Source organism: Emys orbicularis, chromosome 6 (assembly GCF_028017835.1).
Source record: "Emys orbicularis isolate rEmyOrb1 chromosome 6, rEmyOrb1.hap1, whole genome shotgun sequence".
Lineage (NCBI taxonomy): Eukaryota > Metazoa > Chordata > Testudines > Emydidae > Emys > Emys orbicularis.
The window spans coordinates 112,686,996-112,699,813 of NC_088688.1; the positions used below are offsets into that span (position 1 = coordinate 112,686,996).

At 40.8% G+C, this 12,818-nt stretch overlaps 2 protein-coding genes across 2 annotated transcripts; both read right to left on the reverse strand.

The window, feature by feature from the left end:
• Positions 1–3,784: 3,784 nt before the first annotated feature.
• LOC135880628 (interferon beta-like) lies at positions 3,785–4,351 on the reverse strand. The gene has a single exon (XM_065406976.1). It carries the CDS (start codon positions 4,349–4,351, stop codon positions 3,785–3,787), a length of 567 nt encoding a protein of 188 aa, XP_065263048.1.
• A 6,666-nt stretch (positions 4,352–11,017) lies between these two features.
• Positions 11,018–11,593, reverse strand: LOC135880616 (interferon beta-like). The gene has a single exon (XM_065406963.1). It carries the CDS (start codon positions 11,591–11,593, stop codon positions 11,018–11,020), a length of 576 nt encoding a protein of 191 aa, XP_065263035.1.
• Positions 11,594–12,818: the final 1,225 nt, after the last annotated feature.

The window sequence follows — 12,818 nt, forward strand, 5'->3', positions numbered from 1 at the left end:
CTCTTACCTGTTCCACATGGAAGTGAGATAAGGAGCCAGGGAGTAAGACGCTTTTGCACATACTTCCCTCTTGGGTTGTTCTTCGTACAGTTATGAGCCACCTGGGGGGCCTTTAGCGAGCATACGTGCATTGGGCTCTGGCCAGGGCCGGCTCCAGGCACCAGCCTGGCAAGCAGGTGCTTGGGGCAGCTGCTCAGGAGAGGGGCGGCAGGTCCAGCTATTTGGCGGCAATTCGGCGGGCGGTCCCTCACTCCCGCTCGGAGCGAAGGACCTCCCGCTGAAGTGCTGCCGCAGATCCGATCGCGGCTTTTTTTTTTTTTTTTTTTTCCCCCCCCCCCTCATTTCCATGTAATTGTGTTTTGTCAATATAAAATGAATGCAGAGAGACTTGAGCAGGAAAGAACTACTACCACTGATAGGCACAGCTACTGAAAAACCCTGCACCATAAGAAAGAATAGGCATTTGTTTTAAGAGTTAACTCCTTGTACGTGCCTCTAAACCAGCAGGTCCCAAATTGAGGTTCATGTATCGGTGGTGGCACATGGAGGACCTGATGGTAGTCTTCAGTGAACTGGCTGATCCCACATTCCTAGTACTGAAATTACTATAAATGCGTTCCTAGTACTACTTTTTTTTGTTAAGCATTTGCTGTACCTGCCACGAAGGTATTACCTGACCTTGAATAGGTGGGGAAATGGTCCACAGAACAATTTTTGTAAGATTAGGCCCACATCATAAACTGTTTTAGAACCCCAGAGGGAAAACAAGCAGAGGGAGGGATAGCTCAGTGGTTTGAGCATTGGCCTGCTAAACCCAGGGTTGTGAGTTCAATCCTTGAGGGGGCCACTTAGGGTTCTGGGGTAAAATCAGTACTTGGTCCTGCTAGTGAAGGCAGGGGGCTGGACTCAATAACCTTTCAAGGTCCCTTCCAGTTCTAAGAGATAGGATGTATCCATAATTTTAATTTTGAAGGCTTCTGCAGTGGCACCATCTGTTGACTTTGAATGTACAGAGGCTCCTATTAGCAACTCCGTATTTTCGGTTGCATTATAAAAGGGATTTCCAGTAGGGAATATGTTCCTGTTTTTCCCCTAAAGGCAGATTGACAATCATTGTGAGAATTCACACATGATTTGTTTTTATACTATTTGAACATTTAATGTAGTGGCTGTTTGACTTCTTTTAAAAACTTTTAAATAAGAAATCTCCAGATTTAGTGTCTGGCTTAAATTTGTCCTAGGCAGTGCTAGGATTGCCTAGTAGCGCTTCAGAATACTATCTAGGTACCCAGATTTGGCAGAGAGGTAGATCCTTCCTCCCTAGGTCTGGTCTAATGCCTAGTTTTGTTTTGTTGTTTTTCAAACGTTTAATTATTGGGTTTAGGGTATTTTTAGTCATTATTCACATTACAACTGAAATTTTGATGCACTGTGCTCATAAAACTGGTGGTTGTTGGTGGAATATGCAGTCCATGAGCACGTGCTTGATTTTTGGGGCAGTAGGGGGAGGGCAAAAGGGGTAGCCCCAGGTGCTTACAAACCTTAGCAGGAGGGATTGGGTACATGCAAGCTTGATTGCTGTCATTTGTGAGGCAAGTGTACCCAAGTCTGTCTGACTGGTGGGGGGGAAATTAGGCCCACACAAGTCTGAAAGGTGGTGGATAGGGAGACTGAGTATATGGAAACCTGACTAATTGGGAGGAAGTTCACATGCACATCTCATTAGTGGGAGGGAGGGGCAAGCAATTTTGTATCATGACAACCCCCCTCGGAATGCCAATCTCTCTATCACCCTTTTAACTGGTCCTTACAAACCAGCCTATTTCATCACAATCAGCTACTGAACCATACACCCACAGCTACAAGTGCTGGGGAAAAAATTATCTAGTAATGGGAAGAAATGCAAAAGCTGCAGAACTGAGGTTGTGGTTTGTGGTCTGTTGGAGTGGTAAAATTAATTACCATACCTATTTTTCCTCTGGAGTCACTTCTGAATCAGGGTTTATGTTTACAAGGTACTTCCACACGTGAACATAAGACTCGTGCACTTAACCTTAGGTAAATGTTGACAAGTCCTTTGCTGAACTGGAGTCTTAAGGCAGAACAAGATAATATTTTTATTGGGTCTTTGCTTTTTTAAATATATAATTAATACAAATCACTTCTGCAGTAGGCTGCTATTTTGTATAAATAAATATTTATTTATAAATATAAAATACATCTGAAAATGATAAATAAGAGCAATAAATAAATATTATAAATAAATAAAAGTAGATCAACACCAAAATACTGTTACAAATCTAGCAAAATTATCTGAAAATATTTTCACAGTGCAGGAGGAGGATTATATATTTATATATATATATATATATATATATATAATGTCTTACTAGTTTATAATTCCAGTGCACTTAATTATACATGACCTAGAATTTGGGATGCTCTTTGCTTTTTATTCTTGCAGTGAAACAGGCCTCCATAAACTCCATTTGCTTATGAGTCCATGTTTGGATCTTTGAATGGGACTGTCATTCCAGGCAGCTAGGGAAGGAATGTGGCATGAGATGTAGCAAATCTGTTTGAGGATTTCCTGGACGGCCACTTGGCAGTCTGTCTCTGCTAAGGCTTGAGAACCTTTTGGGGCCACATAAAGTCTCTCTTCTTTCTGAATTTACAGGAAAATTATCCTTCCGTTTTGTTTGGAAGTTGACCTCGTTCACATTTGTTATGCTGAAGCGAAGCCAGTTACAGTTCAGAGGTGGGATTTCATTTTTAAGAGTAGCCCAAGGAAAATTCTGAGCAAACACGTAACATCAATGATTTGGAAATTGTAAGGTTTTTCTCCTTCGGTTCAAATACTATGTTGTCTTCTGGCATATTTTCAGCAATATCTTTTGTTTTACATTTTCTCATGTGAGTAAATCAGTCTGGTAATGGCAAGAATATAAATTGTGCAATTGGAGTGCTGTAGGAGTTGTTTTAATGCAAGACAGACTGATAAGAGTCTGGTAAAGGAACTGCTTGTAGAATCAACGTAGAGACAAACCACTCCAGTGGAGATGTAGTTTCATTCAGCTGTTTTCATAACATCCTTGCATGGAGTATCAAATGCTGAAATAAAAAAGGGGAATAGCTCAAACATGGAGAGTTTCAAATGCCAAATATAGACCATCTTTTTCTAACCAGATGTCAAATCATAAATCCTGAGCCTTAGTGCACATATGACCTTGTGGAAATTTTTTTTTTTTACCAAAATTGTTGAAATATAGAGGTAAACAGAACAAAGAAAAGCAGAATAAGTAGCCTTGGCCATCCCTATGTGCAGAAGTAACTGGCAGAATTAGATGGTGGGATAGAAGTGTGTGCCCACAGACCGTCAATTTTCTGGTGTCCTGATTGGGATTTTCTCTTACTAGGCAGTTGTTAAAAGTGGGCTTGTTGCTGTTTTCCCCAACTAAGCCGCTTACTGGGCAAAGTTATATTTGGTATGGTTAATTCTTAAAGGATGATATTTTGTCATTAGTTAACAGTTATGATATACTTGTATATTTTTTCATATAGAATATTGTGTGCGGTAAAGAACCACTAAACTATATGCTACTGTAAAACCGTTTTATTAACATGAGTTTGAAATAGTAATTTCACCCGTACAGCTATGGGAGAAAGATTGGGCCCTATTAATAATAAGAATTATAAAATTATGACCCATCTCTCTTCAGCTGTTTTATTCATATAATATTATTTGAGTTTTTTCTAGGAAAAATAAATATATGGTACCTTCATTTTAAAGTCTTTTTGTGAGTATGTCGAGAATTAGAAAACATCTGGATATTTCCGCACGGATGATCTCCCAGGCACACTGGCTGTATTGCTTTTCTTTCAGGAAATCGTCTACTGTCTGGAAGTATCTCTTCAGTTTCAGGCTGGTGAGCAGGATGGTCTCATTTCCTGGGTAGGTTACCTCCTTTTCCATCTCAGCACTCAAACACGTCTCCAGCTTCTCAATCTGCTGGTGAAGTCCATTCTGGAATTCCTTTATGGACGTCCCATCCCAGGCAACTTGGGTGAGATTGTTGTTGAAGATATGGAAGAGCTCTTGGAGGATCTGCTGGATGGCTACCTTGGCATTCTCTTGCTGGGACAGTCGGATCTTGAGGATATCTCTGGGCTTGAAAGCTGTCCTTTCATTTAGACATTGGAAGGGAAAGTTTCCACCCATTTTCTCCAGACGCTCTAAACTGTCGCTGTTCATTCTGGTTTGTAGAACATGAAGCCTGTTACAGTCCAGACATGAGATTTCACTGGAGAAGAGCAACATGAGGCAAAATTGCAGCAAACTCCTGCTGATCATGATGATGTCTGAGATTCCCTGTGTTTGTGCAGAACGTGAGCAACTGGTGCCTGTTCAAGGTCTTTGTCAGAGTTCTGTGTTTTAGCCCCATGTCTCTGAATGTTAGTATTATGTAGGAGAGAGGTTTTTCTTTCATCACTTTCTGGTATTCAAGGTATTCCATGCCTGAGGTTTTTACTTTCAGTTTCCTACTTTTTATTTAAGGAAGTGAACAAACAATCGGAAGAACAAAACCAAAAAGAGTCCCTTTTTAAATAATAATGAAACCCTATATTTCTTTCCTTAGGTTCCCCCCTTCCCCATTAGATAAAGGAAAATGTAAAGGGTAAGAAGAGTGATGATTAACAGTTATCATACAGTTACAGGTCAGAGTAGGGACCTGTCTGTCTACTCCCAAGTACCTGTAGCTAGCATTGTTAGCTAGCTGTTGTCATGAATGTCTGTTACCTTAGTAAGATTAGCCATGCACTGAAGTGATAACAGTGAATTTGGGAAGATGCGGGGAGGGGGCGAACTAATGCAGAGCTTCTTTTTGCTAGACCCTGCAAATCAGAGCAGTGGAGTGATGTGTAAAGCTGCTGTTCCTTCGCTTCACCAGCAGATGGAAAACTGAAACCTGTCAGCTAGGGAAAGAGTAGCAGCCGTGTTAGTCTGTATCAGCAAAAAGAACGAGGAGTCCTTGTGGCACATTAGAGACTAACCAATTTATTTGAGCATAAGCTTTAGTGGGCTGGAATCCACTTCACTGGATGCATGCAGTGGAAAATACAGTAGGAAGATAATTTTCCACTGCATGCATCCAGTGAAGTGGATTTTAGCCCACTAAAGCTTATGCTCAAATAAATTTTAGTCTCTAAGGTGCCACAAGGACTCCTCGTTCGTTTTTCCCTAGCTGGTGTGACACTGAAAATCATAAAAACCTGCTATGCTCTAGCTGTCTCCTTCCTTCCTTCCAAGCTTTGGGAGGGAGTAATGCCATAGGGACCTCTGAAAATTTGATAAGGCATGGAAAGAATTCCTGTGGGAGACTGGGGCCGGACAACTATTAATCTCATTCAATTTCCTGGCCATTTGAAAAATGAGGGAGAAAAACGTTGTGTGTGGGGATTACCAGAGGATGGACAGAGGGCACTGAGAAACTGGGAGCTCTACTTAGGAACCTGATACCAGCTGAGGAAGAGATTTGGTTGAATTGTATGAACACGTTATCTTGTTGGGCACTTCTGAGTAGTTCCCCGGGATGTACTGTAGTGACATGGAAGGGAGTTGTCCAAAAAGACGTGGTAGGTAATAAATATGCTAGAGAGCCTGACATGAATGAATGAGGTTTATAGTTTCAAATGTGATTGACTTTCACCATTTGTGCTTTTTTTTTTTTTTTTTTTTTTTTTTCTTATTTCAATGTGTGTTTTTTCTGGGCTTAAACACTGAAACCGAAGTGGTGTGTTGAATGAGCTACACATTCTGTAGCAAGTTTCACTTTCTGTTTTTCATGCCATAGCACTAGGCTGTCGTGCTGGAGTTTCCATCAGTGAAGGAGAATGGTTTTCAATCCAAAAATAGAAAATAATTTTTATCTTAATTTTAAAAAAGGAAAGGAAGAAAACATAAGAATATTTGTTTATTAGTTCTGCCACATCTCACTCCCCCATCTCCTCACACGCTTTCTTTTATTATCATACAGAGTTTGTGCCCAAACTACTTGGAAGTGTCACTTTGAAGAATGAAGTTTACACAGTATATTTATGTACAATACAGGACCCAATGCTTATACACCCCAGTCTCCCCTGAGAGTTCTGAGTGCGCATTTCATGGCAAGTTGAAGCTTAGGAGGGAATATTTATAAGAGAAAGAAATTTAAAAATCTGAACTCTAACAAGAAAAGCTAAAGTAAGAAAGCAATGGAAGTAAAGACACAGTCTTTCAGTATATAAAAGAGTAGAACTTTTTGGGGATTATTTTTCCTCTATATTTCAACCATCTTTATTTGAATGTGTAATTAGATTAATTTGGCTCCTTTTCCCATTTGCAGATCTACAAATAAATTCAGATTTTGTTAATGTGTTTATTTAATATAATTTGACAAATGGTTTACATTCTACTCTCTGGTTGCTCAGGACCTTCTCACCACATCTTTTGCTTTGACTATTCCCTATTCATAATTTACTACTTGTTCTGTATGATGGTTCACCTGAGTTAACGTAATTATGTCTCTTCCCTGATTGGTTGCCTTCGGTTTCAAAACTGCTTTCAAGATGGCTGCATGAACTTTTCTGGAGAGAATCCTCTTTAAAATGTGTATTTACAGAAGTACTTGTTAAGCTTTGTCTTTACCCAAATGTTCTTTTCTAACAACTCACATGTACAAATATTTCTGAAAATGTTTACCAAGGGCCAAACATTTTTCATAAATGTTTAATGAGTCTTAGCTGTTTAGGCTATGGCTGAAATTTGTTGTTTGTAGTGCTATTGTTGACTGATAGTGTTCTGGAGAGCTGTCTTTATACTCAAAATGTGGTAGAGGGGTGGATCCTCAGTAGATCTGATCCAAGAGGCAGTTTTAGTACCATATTTTTAAATGTTGGAGTTAGGGTAATTTTTAGTCAATACTTGTGTTTAGTCAATATAAGTGATGCACTGCAACAGAAGGATGCAGGGTGGCCCCAAGTAACCATGATCCAGGCCCATAAAATGACCTGAAGTGTGGAGGAAACTGAGGCAGGGAGTTTCATGTCGGGTTTACTGTATAAATCTGTATAAATTGTATAAATCTGTGCATTTCTTGTGTCATTCAGAAAAGAGCAATAGAGTGTTAGAATCCTGTGCAAAATGCCTGAGTGTTATAGGCTACACCTACATACGGTCCTTTGAAGAGGTAAACAAGAAGGCTCATACCTATAGGTGTATGTCTGGTAGAAGGCATGTTAAGCTATGAAAATATTTTGGGGGGTCATGTTGGTCCTGAGGGCCTAAGGCTGATCGGCTGCAGGACTCTATTTCCAGGAAGAGGTAATCGAGTGAGAGTCAGGGCCTAGGAAATGTGCCAGGGTTGGAAGAGACCTCAGGAGGTCATCTAGTCCAACTCCCTGCTCAAAGTAGGACCAATCCCCAACTAAATCATCCCAGCCAGGGCTTTGTCAAGCCTGACCTTAAAAACCTCTAAGGAAGGAGATTCCACCACCTCCGTAGGTAACCCATTCCAGTGCTTCACCACCCTACTAGTGAAAAAGTTTTCCCTAATATCCAACCTAAACCTCCCCCACTGCAACTTGAGAACATTGCTCCTTGTTCTGTCATCTGGTACCACTGAGAACAGTCTAGATCCATCCTCTTTGGAACCTCCTTTTAGGTAGTTGAAAGTAGCTATCAAATCCCCCCTCATTCTTATCTTCTGCAGACTAAACAATCCCAGTTCCCTCAGCCTCTCCTCATAAATCATATGCTACAGCCACCTAATCATTTTTGTTGACCTCCACTGGACTCTTTCCAATTTTTCCACATCCTCCTTGTAGTGTGGGGCCCAAAACTGGACACAGTACTCCAGATGAGGCCTCACCAATGTCGAATAGAGGGGAATGATCACGTCCCTCGATCTGCTGGCAATGCCCCTACTTGTACAGCCCAAAATGCCGTTAGCCTTCTTGGCAACAAGGGCACACTGTTGACTCATATCCAGCTTCTCGTGCACTGTAACCCCTAGGTCCTTTTCTGGAAAATACTCCTTGACACTGAAAAGATGGGGGGCAGGGAGTGTAATGGGTGGTAATGTAAAGAGGTGAGACCTTTGTCATCTGTGCAGAAACCACAGAATCTGCTGAGTCTGGAGATGGAATGACAGCCACTTCCATGAGGAAGGCAGGGTCCAACCTGCTCCTCCTCCTTCCCGCCCACCATTGGAAGGATGTGGGAGAACTTCACTGGGGGATATTTACAGAGTTTTCCTCTCTTTTAAGAAATGCGAGCTGGCATTCCCCATAGGCATGGCTGCTCCTTATGATACGGGTGATACTGTCAAAGAGCTCAACTGAATTCTCCACTCAGCATGGCCCTTTTTTTTATTAAAGGTCTGATGGCAAGAATGGGAATAGTTTCTCTCTAGCACAGAATAGGTTTGGGGTAGTTAGACTTTTTCAGAAGAATTCAGTATTGTTCATGGCAGAAAAATCTGTTTTCATCCAAAAAGAAAACTCTTTTCACTGACATTAGAAAGGGGAAAAATCGCACGAAGAAACCATGAAAACATTTTTGTTCTCCATATTGTTATGATTCATGTGCGGGGCCGGGAGTGAGCAGATGCGCATTGGGCTGGGGCAGTGCTAGTACAGGTCTGGTGGGTGCATCTCGCCATGTCAGCTGCACAGAAATGACACTACGGCCTGGTCTACACTACGAGTTTAGGTCGAATTTAGCAGCTTTAAATCAAATTAACCCTGCACCCGTCCACACAACGAAGCCATTTACTTCAAAATAAAGGGCTCTTAAAATTGTGGAGAGGTGGTATGTGAATGCACACAAACCTGATTGATGGAGTTATGAGCAAGCCAATTAAATGCTAACTTAACTGGTGTGTTTCTGAGGGTGCACACTGTCTTGATTAGTGCCCTCTTCTCTCCACCGCCAACACAACTATCTACTACACCAAACATCCACAACAAGAAGTTATTTGGTAGGGGAAAATAACCAAGGAAAAAGTAGCAGAGGTCAGGTCTGGTGCATGGATTGTTACAGTGGAAAGACTAATTATCACCCCATTGCTACTCTTTTAATATGGAAGTACAGTGAACTTGCACACTGATTCATCAATGTATCTCAGTATGTTCCCAACTGGAAGCACGAACATCAGTGGGATGGGTCACATACTATAAGTCACGTGCATAAGAACTTTCTGGACTTGGGGTTTTAAGGCTGAACAACAATCGTTTTTTGCTGGATTTTTTTAAAATGGGTACTTAATAGCAATCAGTACTACTGTATGGTGCCATTTTGTATAAAATGATGATTTATTAAATCTATGATAAAATATAAATAAGAGCAATAAATAGTAGACTGACATAAATATCCTGTTACAAATATCATAAAATGATCTGAAAATATTTCCACAATGCACAAATAGAACAAATAGTAGCAACAACTTTTAAAATTCCACTGCATCTCATTTTACATCATGTATAAAATATTAATTGATTTCAGGTAGTATTTTTTTAAAGGTTGGTATTTTAATATCTAAACTTCTTTGAGTTTGTCCTATAGTTGAAAACTTTCTAATTCCACTCGTATTCTCTTGGTATCTCTTCACTTTTATCCTGGTGAGCTGAAAGTCCTTTCTTCCTTCCTGGTCAGAGAGTCCCACCTTCCATCATTGCAACCAAACATGTCTCCAGATTCCCAGCTGGCTGATGAGTCTGTTGGACTCTCTGAATGGAACTCCTGCCTCAGGTCGCTTGGGAGAGATTTTTGCAAAAGCAGCAGGAAATATGTTGGAGGATTTCCTGGATTGTCACCTGGGCATTTTCCTTCAGAGACACTCAGAACTTGAGAACCTCTTGGTGCCACCTGAAATCTCTCTCTCCATTCTGACATTATAGGAAAATTATCCACACCTCTTTGTTTGGAAGCTGTTCCAGTTCACACATGTTATGCTGTTATACTGTGGTTATACTACATGTTACAGTTCAGAGGTGAGATTTGATCAGAGAAGAGTTGAACCATAGAAATATATAGCAAACACATAATGTCAACAATGTTTAAGGTCCAACCCTTTCTTTTAAAATTCTTAATTGTCTTGTAACTTTTTTGCATCAATATCCTTCATTTTGCATTTTAAACAATGAGTAAATGAACAGAATATTATCACATAAAATGTAATTTGTGCAATGAATTCCATAATAGAGCGAATGTATTGCATAATACGTCAAGCGTTATGGAGTGTTAGACGTCACCGTGGGAAGAATCAGCAGAGAGGAGGGATTCCACTGCATCCTTCTGTTTTAACCTGAGTAGTTGCAGTGTCCATAGCTGAAATGAAATAGGAAGTAGCTGAAACACAAAGGGAAAAATATAATTTTCATTGAATTGATCTCAATAAATTAAATGAAAACATCTTTTCCACACATAAGGTCGCAAGTCATTTAGTATGTAAATTTTTGTTAAAGTCTCTAGGAAGCTTCTCAAACCTTGGAATAGTAGAAATAGTTCTCATGGGGACAGATTAATTAATAGCAATGATGATAATCGTAGAAACATACTACATATGTCGAAGTTAGAGTACTTTGTGGTGTGGGAGGGAGGAAAGTATCATTATCTGATGACCAAAGTGCTGGTGAGGTGCCTAAGGATTCCACATATGTGTACTTTGTTGCATGGTCTGCCAATTACCTACTGCATAACAGTACTGATATGTGAGAGATTATGAAGATGTGCAAAAATAAATAATAGTAGAAACCCCCCAAAATAAATCCTTGTAATTGCAAATCCATTTCCAGCACAGGACAGGAAGAGCCGAAAGCTGCTGCCATGGAAATCTATTGCTATTTGGCCATAGACCCTGTAGAAGAAGGATCAGGCCCTATATAAGCACAGTTATAAAATATCCCCTATCTCTGTTCAGCTGTAAAAATTACACTAATGTTAGTTCATTTACTCCAGGGAAAAGCTTTGTACTGTACCTTAGTTACTAAGGCTTCTAGTGAGTTTGTCAATCAGTACAAAACATCTGGGTATTTCCATGCGAATGATCTCCCAGGCACACAGGCTGTATTGCTTTTCTTTCAGGAAAGCATCTATCCACTGAAAGTATTGTTTTACTCTCCGACTGGTGAGCTGGAGGGCCTCGCTTTCGGGGTTGGTTAATTCCTTCTCCATCTGTGCTCTCAAACATGCCTCCAGCCGCTGAATTTGCTGGTAAAGTCCATTTTGGAACCTGACTAGGGATGTCCCATCCCAGGCACTTTGGGTGAGGTTTTTGCTAAAGATGTTGAAGATCTCTTGGAGGATCTCTTGGATTGCCACCTTGGCATTCTCCTTCTGGGACACTGAGAGTTGGACAACATCCTGGGTGGGTTTGAAAGCCGTCCTTTCATTTATGCATTGTGAGGGGAAATTTCCGCTCATTTTCTGCAGAAGCTCCAAGCTCTCCTTGTTCACTTTGTTCTGCTGGAAGTGAAGCATGGTACAGAGCCGAGATGAGATTTCAGTGGAGAAGAGCAGTACGAGGCAAACATGCAGCAAACACCTGGAGGTCATGATGATGTCTATACCGTCCTTTTCTTTGTGTGGAACCGTGAGCCTGGAGTTTGTTGAGGCTCCTACGTAGACTGCTGTGTCTTTCCTTCATGTCTCCGAATATAAATATTTGGTAGCCGAATTTTTGTTTCATCATTTTCTGTTTTTTTTTTTTTTTTTTTTTTTTTTTAAATTTTTCCCTTCTGGAGGCTTCAGTCTTTTTCTTTCTGTTTAATTCGCTGCTTTCTAGTCCTGTGGTCACATTTCATTTTCTGGTTCTCTTCCCCGAGCACAGACTGTTGTGCTGGATTTTTCCATCATGGTAGAAAAATCTGTTTTCATCCAAAAAGAAAACTCTTTTCACTGACATTAGAAAGGGGAAAAATCGCACGAAGAAACCATGAAAACATTTTTGTACATATTAATTTGGTTAGAGTCTCCCAAGTCTTCCTGCACTTTTCTAAGAAATTTCAGATTTTTGTATCTGCTACATGAAAGTTTCTGTAAAGCAGAGAAAGCAGACTTACCAGAGCCCTCAGATTGCCATGGGCTATGCTCCCCATTTTCACATTACTTTCCATGGGTGTTGGGGATGTTTATTCCACACCAGGGTGAAGTCCAGAGGAAGATGTTGAGGCGAGAGGGGAATGAATAGTATGAATACTAGGAGCGGGTAAGGTAACAGAGTAATCACAGGGTGTTGGGAGGTGGGGGAGCCAAATCCTCTTTTTCAGTAAATCTGTATGGTAACAGCAATTTAGGGGCACTGGAATAATTGTTAGTGTGGCTGCTGAGAGCCATTGAACAAAACTGTAAACCCTGTATCTAATGGAGACCATGCATTCACTTGCTAATATTACTTGAAGCTGCTCAACCCTAGCACCCCTACTTTCATCTCCCCTGCAGCAAGTAGGCTAACAACTCGTCTATTATTTGAGAGAAGTTGGCTACAAGGTCCTCAGAGCCTGCTGCAGAGTCTGCTTGTGACTCTTACCTGTGCCACATGGAAGTGTGTGTCGGGTGAGATGAGGTGCCATGGAGTCAGATGCTTTTGCACATAGTTCCCTCTTGGGTTGTTCTCCATATTGTTATGATTCATGTGCGGGGCCTGGAGTGAGCAGATGTGCATTGGGCTGGGGCAGTGCTAGTACAGGTCTGGTGGCTGCATCTCATCATGTCAGCTGCACAGAAATGACACCAAGGCCTGGTCTACACTATGAGTTTAGGTCGAATTTAGCAGCGTTAA